This window comes from Trypanosoma brucei, chromosome 11 (genome assembly GCF_000210295.1).
Source record: "Trypanosoma brucei gambiense DAL972 chromosome 11, complete sequence".
Taxonomy (NCBI): domain Eukaryota; phylum Euglenozoa; class Kinetoplastea; order Trypanosomatida; family Trypanosomatidae; genus Trypanosoma; species Trypanosoma brucei.
The window spans coordinates 1612857-1629025 of record NC_026744.1 but is presented as its reverse complement, the minus strand read 5'-3'; the positions used below and the strand labels follow the sequence as shown (position 1 = coordinate 1629025).

The 16169-nt window shown below is 48.8% G+C and overlaps 4 protein-coding genes across 4 annotated transcripts; all 4 read right to left on the bottom strand.

Annotated features, from left to right (window-relative positions):
- Positions 1 to 130: 130 nt before the first annotated feature.
- Positions 131 to 6223, bottom strand: TbgDal_XI6510 (hypothetical protein, conserved; the record flags this gene model as incomplete). The annotated part of the gene is made up of 1 exon (XM_011781495.1): positions 131 to 6223. The coding sequence occupies one exon, from the start codon at positions 6221 to 6223 to the stop codon at positions 131 to 133; it is 6093 nt and encodes a 2030-aa protein (XP_011779797.1).
- Positions 6224 to 6863: 640 nt separating this feature from the next.
- TbgDal_XI6500 (hypothetical protein, conserved) lies at positions 6864 to 7856 on the bottom strand (the record flags this gene model as incomplete). The annotated part of the gene is made up of 1 exon (XM_011781494.1): positions 6864 to 7856. One exon carries the CDS (start codon positions 7854 to 7856, stop codon positions 6864 to 6866), a length of 993 nt encoding a protein of 330 aa, XP_011779796.1.
- A 1106-nt stretch (positions 7857 to 8962) lies between these two features.
- Positions 8963 to 11710, bottom strand: TbgDal_XI6490 (hypothetical protein, conserved; the record flags this gene model as incomplete). The annotated part of the gene is made up of 1 exon (XM_011781493.1): positions 8963 to 11710. The coding sequence occupies one exon, from the start codon at positions 11708 to 11710 to the stop codon at positions 8963 to 8965; it is 2748 nt and encodes a 915-aa protein (XP_011779795.1).
- Positions 11711 to 12862: 1152 nt separating this feature from the next.
- TbgDal_XI6480 (formin, putative) lies at positions 12863 to 15826 on the bottom strand (the record flags this gene model as incomplete). Its single annotated transcript, XM_011781492.1, has 1 exon — positions 12863 to 15826. The coding sequence occupies one exon, from the start codon at positions 15824 to 15826 to the stop codon at positions 12863 to 12865; it is 2964 nt and encodes a 987-aa protein (XP_011779794.1).
- Positions 15827 to 16169: the final 343 nt, after the last annotated feature.

Below are 16169 nucleotides of genomic sequence, written 5' to 3'. Positions count from 1 at the left end.
GTGCAACGATGCCCTCCACCACCCCTACAAGAAATAGAAACGGGAAAAATAAATCAGGTCAGTTTTCACGCGTCTAAGAATGTCGTTCCTGCTTGCACGTTGGTTAAGATACGGAGAAATGCTCAACAGATTAAGTCCTACGAGAGTAGAAGGCTGTCACGACAGGATTCAACCACACGACTTCCATAGGAAACGGGAGTAGCATGCAGCAAACCTCATCCTTCAGCAACCCCTTGAAGCCCTCCCGCCACTCAAGACTAGAGGTATCAACAACGGATGCAGTGCAACAAAGTCCACCGCTAACACCACTTACACCGTTCTGTCCCAAAGACTCACCGTCGGTTAAGGTAGAACCGGGTTGACCCCCACGTGTGTAATCCACCTTTATCAATCCTTTGTTGGAACATCGAGGTGACGTTGGTACGGACAGTCCTCGTGTCGTTTCGCAACAACAGCCAATCTGCTTGCTGACTTTTGGAGGGACTAATACAGCGAAGAGTACACAGTTGGAGGCACAATCTGCCCCATGCAGAGAGAAAAGGAGCACAACCGTATCCAACGCTGAAACATCAACCGTTATGCTCGGTTTTTGTTTGCGCTCTGCCTCAATGTGTTCCGTATTAACGACACCCGAGGGTCCAACTCGCCAATGAATCGCGTAACCCGAACAAGAACCACTCCACTCAACTACACAGCAGTTTTCGTCCACCTTAATCAATTGAGGGCACCCAACAAGGTGCACAGTGACATGGCTGTTGGCAAAGGGACAGTTGGTTCTATCGCCGAGGTGCTTCCGGCTAACCAAGTGGCCTGCTCTTAGGTCACTTATTTTGTCTTTTTCACTAAATGACCAAGAGTCTTGGTCAACGCTTGGGGATACTTCATCACCTGTTTCGTCCTCCGTTGCCGCTGAGCTAAACTGTGCAAACGAGTCCATTCTCAGTTCAATATGAGGCCAACTCGCAGCCGGATTTCCCCCACAAACCGGAAAAGCAAAAGACACTGTTTGGCTCTGGGTCCCGCTTACAGTACTCCACATTTGCAGCAACTTCCCCGACTTGGCCACAAGTAGTACCTGGACTTTGGCAGTCACTGCAAGTCGCAAGGTGCCACAGCCGCTAATTTCCTCCTTTATAATTTGTGCAGAACATGGGGATACGGTCCAGTGTTTGCTTTCCACATTTGGAATATCCAATTGAAGACGCACGAAACGCTGCTGTTCCGCGTTATCCGTCCCCCCGCAAGCTGCCCTCATGACGTGTTGCCAGTTTCTCCCTCTTCGTGATGCCCACACCGCCGTAATTGACGGTATCAATTTGCGCAGCACATTATCTTCCATATCCTGCGGTGTAACAAATACAACACGACCGGGTGGGCATCCACCGTCCAGGGACAACTCGACATGGTATGGCGTTGCAGGAAGGAGACCGCGCAAAAGGAAAGATCGTGCAGAGCAAACGACGTATTCTTTGTATTTCTTAACATGTCCCTCCGCCGCTGCACACTGTACCGTCAAAAACACACCAAGTTTTTCGTCCGCTGTCTCCTTGTAAGGAACTGTTGTCCACGATAATTTGGCTCTTGTAGAGTGGAGCTCGGTCACCTGAAGGTTTTTGATCAAGGTGCTGGATGCTACAGGTACATCAAAAGATTCAGAGGCGCTCCACGGGATGAGTAGAATAGGTTGCTGACGACGCCCCTTCAAAATGTTAGTACTGATCAAACTACTTGAGCTACCACTCCCGCCGAAACCAGTGCGATCCCTCCAATCCGAGACTGAAGGGTTGTCCCCAATACAACAAGCAGAATTTCTAACTCGAACTTCGACGCAGAGTTCAACTGTGTTTTTTTCCGGATCCACTGCATCCAACGGTACCTGCAGATGTACTCCCGTTTCCCCACCACTCACTTTTTGTTGTGAACAGGGAAGTTCGGTGGCGTTGTCACCACCCACATGAAGTAACACCATTATTAAATCACTCACACAAGCAAGGCATCGATACAATAGAACGCAATACTTCTCCGTGATAAAAATATGCAAAGCTTCATCTTTTACGGCCCTCACTGTGCAGTATTGCGACGATAAAGGTGGAGGTGGCGGAACCAAGTATATGGAACATGTTTCTTTGATGATGTTAGAACCACAGAAGCACACAGGAGCTGCAACGAGCGTGTCGTTGCAATCTATCAATAATGTATTGTTTGGTTTCGGTTTGTATCTCTTGCTGCCTATAAGCACGAAGAGAGAAGACCCCTCCTGTTGGGCGCCACAGGTCCATGAAAGCAACATTTTCTTAGTTTTAACACCGTTCACCCCAAGCACTTCCTCACGGCTACGGCAACAAACGTCGGTTACAGCATATAAGTGCATGGTTTTTCTTCCGACACGTTGGTACCGTTGCTCGAGGTGCTGAACAAGTTTTACCGTCACCGGCCGCTCACGATCAACGTGCGCGTAACTCACTTTTAATGAGGTGTTGTCACCGTCAAGATTATCGACTGAAACATTTAGGGGCATGATCACAGCCGAGATGTATCCGCTACTGTTACCACCCACAGCAAAACTGGCTAACAGCACCTGAGAACTCATGTCCGTTAAAAAACGCACTCCTCTGAATGTGGGATCTTTCGAAAAGACACAATACAACGACCTTGTCGCTTCACCGGTGGTGCTGGGGTCACTGTCATCCACTACATATTTTGATAACCGTTTTTCGTGAGATACTGAAACAATACTTGACTCGCTCCACTCCATTTCTCCACATCCTTCCTTCCCTTCCGTAACCACCACATTCTCCTCTGTGGAGTGTTCCTTAAGATCGCTTGAAGCTTTGAAATCACTACGCATCTCAGCAAACGGCGTGTCGGAACGACTGATGCGGTAGCCATCCAAAAGTTGCGTCGGCGATGAGCACATGGGAGGTGCACTTAACGACCTGGGGGAGCTATTACCACACAGCGCAACCTCCTTTGTCCATGATGACACACCCCTAGCAAACCACACACATACGCCGCGCACTTGTCCACTGTCGTCTATGTACTGCGCATCATTATCATCACTACCACACGTGTGACTACAGGTACTAGATGTTTCTTCCAGGTAAACATGCCCGAAACACAACTTCATGTTGAACTCAATGCAAACTTGTACACGTTCCACTTTCTGTAAGGTAAATGTTGTCACCACACTTTCGCCCTCAGAAAATTTCCTACGTCTCATTTGAAGTGGCTTTTCTTTGTCCAGAGAGTTGCTCATTGACATGGTGGGAGTTATTGTGAGTACCAGTGAGCGTGTGCGACTAATGGCGGCTGTTTTGCAAAGGACGGGATGAGCAACTGTTAGTTTCAGTGTCTCACTATCTGGCACGATGGATTCTACGCTAAGGGTATCGATGACGCCTGCATCTACACACGTAGCAAAGTACGCTTCCCCTTCCTCCAGTTTCTCCCTAATCATCGCACCGTGGGTTGAATCCCCAATGGGCGTCACACGCAGGTGATATAGCGTGAAGGGTTGTAGCCCCGCGACCGCGGCTTGGAACCCGTCGCAAGAGTACTCTACAATTGTGGTGGCACCGTCTGCTCCAACCACTTCACTATCTGTTACATCGGATATTCCGCCGGGTGACCGCTCACTATTTTTTTGAGTTGAGATCCATTTCATGGGTTTACATTCTATTCTCACAGATGTTGCTGTCCCCTTCCACTCCACATCTGCCCTGCAGTGAGTTACGGTAGTAACTCTTACATCGTGTACGCTTGCTCTTGGGGTTATAAATGTAATACCATCTGCAATGATAACATCATTTTGCATGAAGAACGACGAGTCAAGCGAACATCGCAGTGCGAGGTGCACCACACAGTACATTTGATGTAACCGAAGGGACCTAAAGGTGTGCAACATACCACCTTTGACATCGTCTTCCGTCTTCGCTGGCACAAGCTGTTGTAGCGACATGGCACCAGTCGACGTATCCACGCTAAGAAATGCAACGATGCGCGCCCGCGCCTCCCTCAGTTCAGGGATGTGTTTCATGGACGCGAGACGGATTTCGGCAGAGTCGTTTCTAAGCGTTTCAAGCGCGAGCGAGTTGGAAGCAGTACTCTCCACAAGTGCCTCAAAGGGAAACGTTCGACTTATGATCGCTGATATTGTCGTTACCGGCGCGCCGTCGCAGAAGGGAAAGTTTGTCCACCGAAGCTCTACCAAAGGGTCCGCTATGCATGGAGACGCTGAAAGGTACCCACTACTAGTTGGCCACCCGTCCTCCTCTTCGGTGCTTCCGTTGCCCATATAAGGGGACGGGCACCATCCAATCACCAATGTATAAGGTGTGCCCTCCAGTTCTTGTGTACCGTAGTTGGAGAGAAGCCACTCGACCAGCTTGTGCTGTTGTTCGGCCAGTCCCCCAAGAGATGGCACCTCCTCAGAATGTTGCATCAAAGTGTTTCCAAGCTGTGAGACACTTGGGGGTGCTTTGGAAGGCATGGATTTCAGCAACCTCCCGGCAATTTCAACCTGGCTCCACCATGAGTGCTCAGAGGAAGGCACCTCTTTCACAGTTTCTGAAGGCATGAAACGTACAATGTCATACCTGCTCTTATCAACAGAATAAGCTAATATTGTAAGTTGGTGCTTCGCACACGCCCCCCGATCCGGGTTCTGCACCGGTCGAGAGATAAGCACCGTGGTGTCCAAACCCTGGCGTAGGTCACCAACTTCGAAGCGTGTGTCTTCTGTTGAGTTGTCGATAGAATGCACGGTGACAGAAACACCAAGGTGAGTGACGCTACGAATTGCTGTTAGTGCCGCCTGGGCGACTCGCTCACCCGTGGATGATCCCAGCACCCCGTAACACGCTTGACCCTTACCACCACACTCGCTATCGTGGTTGACATTGGCGGTGCAACTTGCTTCAAGGGTGCAAATACAACGCTCACCACTCGTACTGCTGATATCTAGTAGTTTGTAAGCGGTATCAACGCCAACCGGAGTTGTGATACAAAATAGTGGCACCTGAAGGAAAGCGAGTTGTTGACGAACAATCGAATGCACACACTGGTGCACAGAACACGGTTCTTGAGGTGTGTAAAACAATATTGCTACCCTGCTCCTTGGGGAATTTGATTTTTCATCTTCCGCAGGAGTGTGATGCTTTCTGTGCCATTTCCTCAAAGGGAGAAGTGCCTGAGTCAACATTTCCCGAATTAGAGCATGGGAGTCAGCACCATCATACGTTACCCTTCTTGTCAGAACCTCTTTTGTATCGAGCCACTGCTTCCTCGCCGCGGCGGCAGAGCATAGGGGAACGACCACATAGCCACCAAGCGACACAAAAACTTCATCACTAGAACTTAACTGCTGTAACAAGCAATCCAATTCCTGCACCGACGAATCCCGCCCAACGCTGCCATCCACGATATTTTCCCTAATAGATTCCCCTGCGTGCAGTACGACGAGCAGTAGTGGGGGACTATATTCTCGTTCATTGCAGTCTGACAGTCTTAACGACCTAGTTAAGTCGGGTACAACGCCCCGTATGCGAATCCCGGTTTGGAGGACTAGCGGAGGGGAACCCGCTTCTTCACCTTCCTTGAGCATGGAAATACAGCTAACCTGCAGCCCTCCGCAGGAAGGCGCGGAGTAATTCTTACTACTGCTCAAATCAGTGACACGGGAATCCACCAGGCGTGAAAGTTTTGCAGAAAGCGATTCATCGCCTATCCATCGACATTCCGCCGTAAACCGAAGAAGCCCCTCCAACTGCATGCACAATTCCTTACGCAGCAGTAACTCTGCCACCATGTGACGAGGGTTACGTAAACCATCCAACATCCGACGCAACTCACCGACCCACGCCGGGTTAAACACGCTGGTGCAAGGAACAACCACTTCGGGGTCCCGAAGTGCCGCAAACACCACGTAGCAGAATTTTGGAGAAAGTTCACGAAGCAAGTTGTACTCTCCAGTTACCGCTGCAAACACCTCCGAAGTACTTTCTGCAGCATCGATAACAAACATGTAATTGGACGATGGGTAGGCGGCCATCAAACCGTTCAACAACCTCCGTCCCTCTCCCTCCGACTGTGAAGTGTGTGACCGCTGCTCATCAGCTTTAAGCATGACCACAATTAACGCTGGTGGCATCTCATTGTTGCAAACTACATTGGAGGGTGTTCTACCTGGAGACGTCGAAAAGAGTTCGTACAGACTCTCAAACATTTACGATATCCACCTATAGGCTGGATTCACCTCTACCGCTTCTATATTTCTTCTATATCCGTATGAACCTGCTTAACCACTCTACCACACTAGCAAATATGACACTCGTGCCTTGACGCACTCAGCGCCTCGTCTCGTTAACCACAGAATGGTAATACTTTTGCAGAAAAACAAACGGGCGAAGGTGAGCCTCTCAGTCACCGATGCCTTCGTCAATTACGAACCGGAGTGCCTTTTCAACCGGTGAATTGTGCACAACGCAGTGCACACAACGCGCCACGTAACTCGTGTGTGCGTTTAATGTGTGTGTGACGTCTGCCTAAAGGGGGAAAATATGGGGCGAGTGTTTCTTGACACCCGTTCTGTGCTTAATGTTTGAGAAAAAGAGAACAGCAGCGAGAATAATATTGCCAACAAAAATTGTGGGGAGCCGTTTTTATCTAGCGGTGAAATACCGGATACAATGGAAAGGGGTAAAGAAAATTATTCGTAAGCACTTTATCGATAAATGATAGAAAATACAACGCGCCATGTATACAGGCGAAGGGATCCCGATCTAACGGTAACACAAAGTAACAACTGGTGTAGAAAGTGATTCAAACACAAGGGATACAGAGTTAGACAACCTCCAGTTCGATGGTTATCGCTTTCGGCCTGGAGGAGCGCGCAGGAGTAGCGAAGCGAGTTGCATGTAACGTATTTTGCCGTTCTTATCCGCACAGGTTCCTTCAAGGAGCAGTTGTGCCTGCTCTGGCCCCAAAACCCGTTCGGCTACCTGCTGCAGTTCACGCAAGTTAATACGTCCGCTACCCTCTGGATCAAATTCCGCACACAGTTGTGAAATAAGGTCGAATAATTTGGCCCGCAAAGCTATCGCTGTGGTGTTTTTTTCCAGTTCCACAAAGGCAGCGTTTGTGCGAAGTGAAGGAAATGCCGTACGTACGTCGTCGAGGTAGACAAAAACAACTTCCTCTCTTTCGACACCCTCAGGGACCTCTACTACACCGAGGAGGGCTCTGACGAATAGAACGAGCGCTTCACGAGATTTTGCATTGTCTGGGCCAACAACAAATAGATCAGCACTTTCAAAAACACGGAAAAGCGCCTCAGGAAGGACGGCCTCCAAAACCACCAAAAGACTGCGCTGCAGTTGCCGATTATTAGCGACAGTTGGGAGGCAAAGTGCTTTGTACACAACGTTAAATTGGTCTGCAGGCGTTTTACAAGTGCCCTGTAGAGTATCATGTACGACAGCCATGATTGCATCAGTTGACTCGGCGTCCATTTCGGCACGGGGAGACCCTCCTGCTGGACAAGCAGATGCACTTGCACCGCACAACGACAGTAACTCCAGGCAAGCGTCGAACAGTCTTTCGTTATGAAGCATGGCATCGCGATGCACTTTCGCAGCGGTATGCTGGTTGGCAAAGTCACTGTTACCACTCGTACCGCTTGTGGACGCGGACGCCGCGCCTCCCTCAGTTTGTGAAGGGGTGAATGGGTTCCACAAAAGCCGTTTGCTCGTTACATTATTACTGCTAAGCATCATGTGACGGCGACGTTGCGTAAACAATGAGACTGGGCCTTCTAGAGAAAACCTCACCCTCCTCCACATGAACACCGGGGGGAACATCACAGTTCCAACAATATGACGATTGTCGTATTCGCCCCTCGTCCCTCACCCACCCCTTAACGCTACGGCGTGTGTAAAATAATAATATGACTATATAAACTCCCTCACAACTACTGCATTACAATGGTTGAGAGGAAAAAAGCTGCACGTCGTTGACGAGCTGTTGGGGCATTCGTAAATCACTCGGATGGTGATTAATGACGAGCTAGAGCAACATCAAGCACTACCATATCGTGATGACAAACGCAAAAATAATTATTCAACAACGGTAGCATAGGTCTCGAGGGAAAAGTTGTACATTTTCTCTCTCTCACACAGTAAAAGTGGCGCAGTCTCAGTTAGGTAAGCAGTCAGCAACCAACCAAAAAAAACACCGCGCAGCAGTAGTGATCTTCACATGCCGATTACATTTCTTGCATATGTCACAAGGGGACTTTACCGTAGGAAACACCACGGTACTTGGTGGGGTGCATCGCTTCAAATGACTTGCAAACAAGCGTGTCTTTTAACCTTGTGCACATAACCCCTAAATCAAGACTTCATGCTCTAATATTATTTTTTTTTCACACAAGAAAACATTTTTCGCCTTCCCATCTGTAAAAAAAAAGATACATCTCGGGCGATATGAATTGGGGAAGGAAAGAAGATTCGTAGATGAAAACGAGAGTGCTTTTCGAAGCTTTGAGAGTCGTAAGCGAAAAAAGAACAACAACGAAGTGATTTGTAGAAGTAAACGGTACCCACTGGAGATTATGGAATAAACCGTAGAGCACTTTTTCACATAAATACAATGTGAGCTGCGGCATGACTGTGCTCAGTCATCTCCAACATCACCTTTTGTGCTGTGCAAGTGTTATGATGTTAACGGCAAGGGGTAGCGATCCCTTCAAGACTCGCGATTCCAGTAATTGTCATACGCTGCGAGCACCATACCACATTCCTATATGGGAGCGTAAATTTGTTGTATTTGTCTATGCACGCTGAAGTGTCCCCTCCTTAGCACCTGTAGTCACACTGTTGCGTAAGTAAACAAAAAAGCAATTGGAAACGTGAACAAGAATGTTATTTAAACGTATACAACTGTATAGTACAACGGATGCGCCATATCAAATGATTTCCCCGCTATTTCCAGTTGCCAAATACTTCCAGTGGTCACGCTCCTCTACGGTCCGGCGAAGTTTCTGACGAAGCAACTTCATCTCCTCATCCAACCTCATTGATTCCCAACGCAGTGCCTCCTCTATTAACTTGTCCTCCCGTGACGTTTCATTCGCAGTATTACCATCCTTTGTCTCAATGCACGTAGTTGGTGCGCATACCGTTGGAGCCGAGGCTTGTGTTGATAGCCGCATCGGTCCTAGCAACGGCGGATCACGAGATTCTATTATCTCCCGCTGATACTCACATTGTTTCTGCAATCTCTTGACTAAAACTTCTTGCTGCCTCAACATTTCCCAGCAGCGAGTTGCTTCCTCTCTGGCAGCACGAAGGGATGTAACCTTCCGCTTCACTGTTTCCCGTACACGTTCCTCACTTAGCGCCTGCTTTTCCCGCAGCATCGCGAGTTCAGATTCAGTTACCCGAAGTCGATCGCGGACACCTTGCAGCTCGTCCTGCAGCTGCTGCACCACAGTGGAAACGTCAGTAGTTTCTTTCACCTCGAGTGGAAGGTTATTCACCGACTTCCTCGAGCCACCTACTGCTTGACCGTTGCAAATCATTGAATCTCCTGCTTCGTGCGTGGAGCATGCAGCCGCGTCCCCACCACCGGTTGAAACCGGCGGCGTGAGGAATTCAATAACCCCTCCTTGAGAGTCTAAACTTGCCGGCGATATTCCTCCAATCGCACCAGCTTCCACATCAGGCGTTGTAAACACATGTTCCTGGCCACATTCCTTTTTAAAATCATCGTGGGGTGTTGCTGCATGGCACTCTTCCATTTTACGAATTTGCTCTTCCAGCTCCTCTGTTCTTCGCTGAAGTTTCTCATTTAATGACATTAGTGAAACGTAACTGCCAATGTCACAAGAGAGGGAGTTGTTTCCGTTTTGCTCCGCTGCACGCATTCTTTCTGCACGCGAAAGCTTTTCTTCCAGTATGTCTATATCTTCCTGTAAACGAATTTCATTGTCCTTCATCACCTTCATTCGACGGTGAAGCGTCTCCACCTCCTCTTCATGCCGCTCGCACGTCTCACGAAGCAACCGCACATTGTTTCGAAGTTCCATCTCACGTGAGGCTTGCGCTGCGTTTTCCTCTCTAAGTTCTTGTACGCGCTGCTGCAGAACGTCGTTTTCACTGCGTGCTGTTTGCAACTGATTCTCTGCGAAATTGGACATAGCTTGTTGTTGCTGAAGTCGTGTTAGCTCACGTCTAAACGCCTCGGCCTCTGCGCGCGCCGTGTTGAGCTCTACTTCCGCCATCCTTTTTTCAACTTCCTGCCGTCGACGCCAGTGTTTCTCCAACTCGCTATTCGTGTCCTTCTCGCGCTCTAAGCATCGCCGGAGGTGCTCTAACTCCAGTCGAAAGGCACTTTCCAAATCCTGATGTTGGGTCCCCGGACACAACGCTGATTTGTAGGGTAAGGTACCGGCACCACCCAACTGCTGCGAATCGTGACGCATGTGCTCCAAGGCACCATTGGAAGCAAGGCAGTTTCCGCCAAGTTCGTGAAGCATCGGTTGTTTCGTTGGTGGACCTGAATTGTTGCTACTGTTGGGGGTCCTGTAAAGGCCCTGAGAACTAGAACCCACGGTTGTTTCAGGTAAGGACACAAGGCGCCTCTGCATATCCTCAATGACAGCGTCCCGCGTAGTTAAATCAGATCGAAGTTTGGTAACTTGTGCCTTCGCGTCTTCCAACTCGGTCCCCAGTTTATTTGCTTTACTTTCTGATTCCTTCTTTTCATGCTGTGCTGAGTGGAGCTCCATACGGAGATTATCAATAATTGTGTCGCGAGATGCAACATTTTGGCGGAGTTCCAACAACATCTTGGCTGGGGCCCCGCCTGCCCCGTTGACCTTATTACTGAGCTTGTCCTCCGATGCGCCCTTTGCATAGAGCGCCAGTGATGGCGAGAAACTAGGCCTACTCCCTCGTGCACTTGCTGCTCTACCTTCATCTAAGGCTGAGCCAGTGGAATTACCCCGGCGTTTGCTCAATTTGTCAACCAGCCCGTTTAACCGCTCAATCTCTTTCGTCTTAGTGACCACCTCCTGATGTAGTTTTTCAATTTCTTCATTTTTTCGCGAAACCACCTTCTGCAAATTGGTGTACATGACCCGAAGGTGCTGCAGCTCCTCGTGGACCGAGACGAACTGCCGATCCTGCAGTGACCGATATGTCTCAAGCTGTTCTTCTTGAGACTCTAAAGGCTTTTTACGAGGCGTAACGGTATGACTCAGCACAAACGAACCTCTTCTACCGATAGTGGAGAAACTGTTCACACTCTTCCTTCTCTTAGGAGAGTGCCCCTTCGCATGTTGTTGTGCCGTCTCACCTGTTGGAAAGTTACGCAGAAAGAGTTGTTCCCGCCAATTTTGTGGTCCTTCTGCGTGATTTACTATCCCTGGAGAGGGTTTCGGGGACGATACCGTTTCCTCTCCGGTTTTGTACTCAGTGACCGCACTCACGGAAACATCACTAGACGAGGAACTAAGTGCCACTACTTTGTCCTTCTGCTCAGTCAACGTCGGTTGCTGTTGCTGTTGCTGTTGCTCTTGATGTTGTTGTTGTTGCTGCTGCTGAGGTTGGACCTGTTGTTGTTGGGCCTGTTGCTGCTTCTGTTGCTGCTGCTGTTGTTGTCCGACACCTCGCTTCCCTGAGCTGAATGGTCGAGACTGGGACCGCACCATGACCCGGTACTTCGCGGGTACACAAGCGTGAAGGGGTGTGTAGTTCGCGGTGGCGAGAACCACAACTCTTTCTCAATCGTAGAAGGTATAAAACGGAAGTTAAAAGAAAGGGTGGAAAATGGTGACATCAAACCATGAAAGGGAAAATTTGACGGAAAGCACCCCTGTCAGAACACACACTTTATTTGCCTCTTCCAATTTCTATGTTTATGTCTTCTTACAAGCACTTAACGAAATTGAAATGTGGTACTTCCTGTGTCTCTCTCTCTACCTGTAAAACTACGGGTACGACGTCCAGCAGGAAGGAGAAATCATAAATATTACTTGACAGCCTTTGCAATTTTAATCTCCCCGATATTTACACCGTACGAGGTACAGTATTCAGCAACCAGAGAGGTATTACATACGGACATATGTATATATAATGCAATTGTCTATACGTAGTCGAACCAATTTTTTATCTTACCACTGAAGGAATGGGATGAACGGAGAGGTAACACGGGGAAACACAATGTGAAGTTTCAACCCCTGGTATGACCCCGTCTTTTCCTTTCCGGTAAGATACGGTGTCCGCGCATTTCCAGGCTAAGATACTTCCCAATGGACGCAGCACTTCCAACTTCGGTGTACGACGGTGCGTTAAGAGTGCCCCTTCCACGTGCACTCAAGTGCTTGGCCTCCACAACTGCTTCATTGTCTCCGTTTTCAGTTAGACTGAGAAACATTTCCCGACCAAATGTTGCCGACGGCAGCGGAAAGCATTGGTTAATGAGTGAATTCGACAGCAGTTGACGATACAGCAGCGAGAATACATTTTTTTTTTTTGTTAGATGGAATTCGGAAGTAACGTAAACAAAAATGTGTTTCTTCCCTTCTGCTCACCACACTGCTCATTATAATATTCGTCCATGTAACGATGGGCACCTCTTCTACTACTGCGAAGTATATATATATATTATATGGCTACGGGTAACACAGCACAGCGCACAAATCAAATTAGACCGCACATGAGCGGATTCACCACGGCACCTTCCAGTATGTTCGCACAAAAGGCAACCCCTGTTCCTCTTCCTTGCTTTACCCTCCTTGTAAATGTTGTCGCGCAGCCCGAACTTCCACCGCCTCCTCCATCATGGCGATGAAAAAGTACACTCACTCTTTCTTGGAAGAGTCTTCAGGCTTGCTACCGATACCCTCGCCGTCCGCGCCCACGGATCGCAGTAGCGATTGCTTGGTAACCTCCTCCTTCTCAACGCGCTGTAGGATGTTCCCCACCTCCATCCGCAGTTGCAAAAAGTAGTTCCAGAACACCGTCTCGTCCATAGTTGGGTCCTCACCGAAACTTTCCAGCATCTCCGCGATATCTTCCTTAAGCCGCTGATGACGTATGGCTAACTGGGAGACTGGCGCCAGGTACTTCTCCAAGTATCCTTGCAGAACTTTGGGGAGTGCATCTACTACCCCGCGGGGGAGCTTCGCATCTATTTTTCCGGGCAGATGTAACTGGTTCGCCGCCTCAACCGCACGCCGCATTTTCTGCAGTGTGAAGTTGAGTTGAGAAACACTTTGCCCTACATCTTGTATGGTTGTACCACAGATATCCTCGATACACTCTGTCTCATCCATGAATTTAAGCAATCCAGGGTCACGGTCAAGAACCGAGACAATCACCACCTCCAGCATCGTTGTCTTTCCATCTACCGCTTTCACGAAGTTCATCTGGTTTAAACTCTCCAAACGGAATCCCGGGGCGTTTGCATGGGCACTCCCACGGTTCATAAAGTTTCCGATCGAGAGAATAACGTGGAGAAGCGCAGCTAGCATAGAGTTCCTCTTTGTGACGGCCAACACTGCTCTCCCTATAAGTTCGAGTCGTTCCTCCGTAAATGAAACCAACTCTACACTCGTTTGCGTTGCTACCCATAGGGGAATGCGGTCACGTACGTCCACTACGGTGCTAAAAAGTTCGTGCATGTATCTTTCGACATCTGTCCATTCGACATTTCCGGCTGTATGCTCGGCTCGAAGAGAAGCCACTTCCTCCGTTGTGGGAAAAGCTGCATATACAGACTCCAAAACATCACATGGCAACACCTCGTCGTTGCATTCTATTAGTGCCCGGCATAAGTCGCTTACACTCAACTTCAGCTTCTTTAGTGAAATGGCAATGTTTTGTCGCTTTTGATCTGTCAAAGCAGTACTCATTCGAAGACTGTTACCCTTTGGAGCTTTCGCCTCGCTATTCTTTGCCATAGTAGTTGAGGGCTTCTTCCGAACTTCAAACATCCCTAACAGAAAATTTTCATCCATAACTTTCTCCACAGCCGCGGTATCAGCATGACTCCACAGACCCATTGCCCTGGGGAGCTTCTTCCAAAAGAACGTCTTGAGTTTTGGGCCAACATACGCAGGTTTGGGCACTGGGGCCTTTGGTCCACCCAATGCCGACACCCCTAGTGGCCCTAACCCACGTGGTGGGGGTGGCGGCGGTGGCGGAGGACCTCCACCAGGACCCAGCTTACCGGGAGGTGGCGGTGGCGGAGGGGGCGCCCCTTTACCTCCTGGTGGTGGTGGTGGTGGTGGTGGCAACTTCCCTCCCGGTGGTGGTGGCGGCGGTGGCGGCAACTTCCCTCCCGGTGGTGGTGGTGGTGGCGGTAGCTTTACAGGGGGTGGCGGTGGTGCTGGTAACCTCTCACCCGCGGGCGGAGGTGGTGGCGGTAATGTTGCAGACGGAGGGAGCGGTGAACTCTCTCGGTCCCGAGGAGATGAGTGAGATGCTGTTTTTTGCTCGCATTTATCATCTTCATCGTAGAGGGAACCAGCAAATGAAGCCAACTCCTCGTCATCCTGATAAAGCCTCTCCTCCTCCTGCTCTAAAATGAGAACTGCAGGCTCCCTAACCGCTGCAGAAGATGACCGCATTCTTCCGCTGTGTTTGTGTCCCCCTCTTTGAGTTCCATCAGCTCGATAATATACTCCACCCATAAGATCATCATCATGGCGGTGACTGGAAGAGGTGGCATAACCATTTTGTGCTCCGAACGACTCTGGATTTAATAAAAAAGCCTTTTGTCTGGGCGACTGATCAATGCGCTTCCTAAGTTGGTCAGCATAAGCCGAATCCGTGCTCCTTGTTTCCCCATCTACAAAGTGTAGAGTAATGTAAAAATCACCCGTGAGGTTGTTTTTCTCAGCGTAATCCATGCTTCGAACGTGAATTTGGTGATTATCTTCGTGGACAAATATAGTGCTAAATGCGTAACGCGCAATAACGTTCTCTTTCTTCATTTGCTCCATCAACAGCTTGCCATTTCGTAACAGCACTACAGCAAAATCCCCAAAGATACATACCGGATACGGCACGTCAAAATGAATGACTGAATCATCCACAACCTCCCAGGCATTCGCATCGTCTATGAGAAATTCTTCACCCTCACACTGCACAAGGAGACTCAGTTTCGCATCTTTAATCGCTTCCGCGTTATACAAGGAAGCACGGACGAGCCTACGCCGCTTGTTGCTAGGTACCACTGGTACGTCTAGAAGCAACTGGAAGTAATTTGCATAGTGTTCTTGTGATTGAAAGTGATACCTGCTACGCGGAATACCCAGTTGCTTCTCCATATAATCTAGCGTATATTTCCCCCAATAGGACTGCCCACCTGCAAAAATGTAAAAGCACGTAGCAATCATAGCTGCATAGCTAGGAATGTGAACTGCGTCACTTTCCTCGAAAAAAACAAGGACGGCGCAGTAGCCCGCCCTCCCGCGGTCGGCGAGCGCCCACTTTGCGATCGTGGAACACAGCTCAATCAATAACGTGAAATCCTCAATGGTCTGCTTTGAGTAGTCTAGTATTTCTCCGTGTTTAAAAGCAGCCTCAAGTTCCTTCAACAACGGTGTGAAGTTGAAAACCATGCAACACTCCTTGTGTGTACTGTCAAGGTACCCACCTGTGTTTTTTATGTCCTTTGTCGATGTACCGCTCACAACAAGTTTTCCATTTTTATCTAAAGAAGTCTTACCACATGGAATCTGCCATATGTAAACAGGATAGTCCGCTATTTGCTTGAGGCTCACGTTACGTGGTGAAAACCACCCGCTGAAAAAACGCATGGAACACTTCTCGGGAAAATACGAATGAAAGGAAACGTGCAAAAACTCACCAACCTTAACGAAATATAATGGAAAAAACTTCTAGTAGTTTCCGCTAAAAAATTAAGCGGTAAACTTGTGTTATGTGGGGACTGTGGGTTGTGGGGTGATACGTTAACTCTTCCACGACCGTGTCACCAAACACGACAAAAGAGATTATGTCCGACTGCCCTCGCTGCCAAAGTCAGATCCCCCCCCCTACCTACCGCAAAGACCACGTCAAAAAATTTTAAAAAAGCAGACAGGGGTAGTAACAAAAGAGCTAGGCAAATATATCCACATACAGATTTACACGTAGATTTAC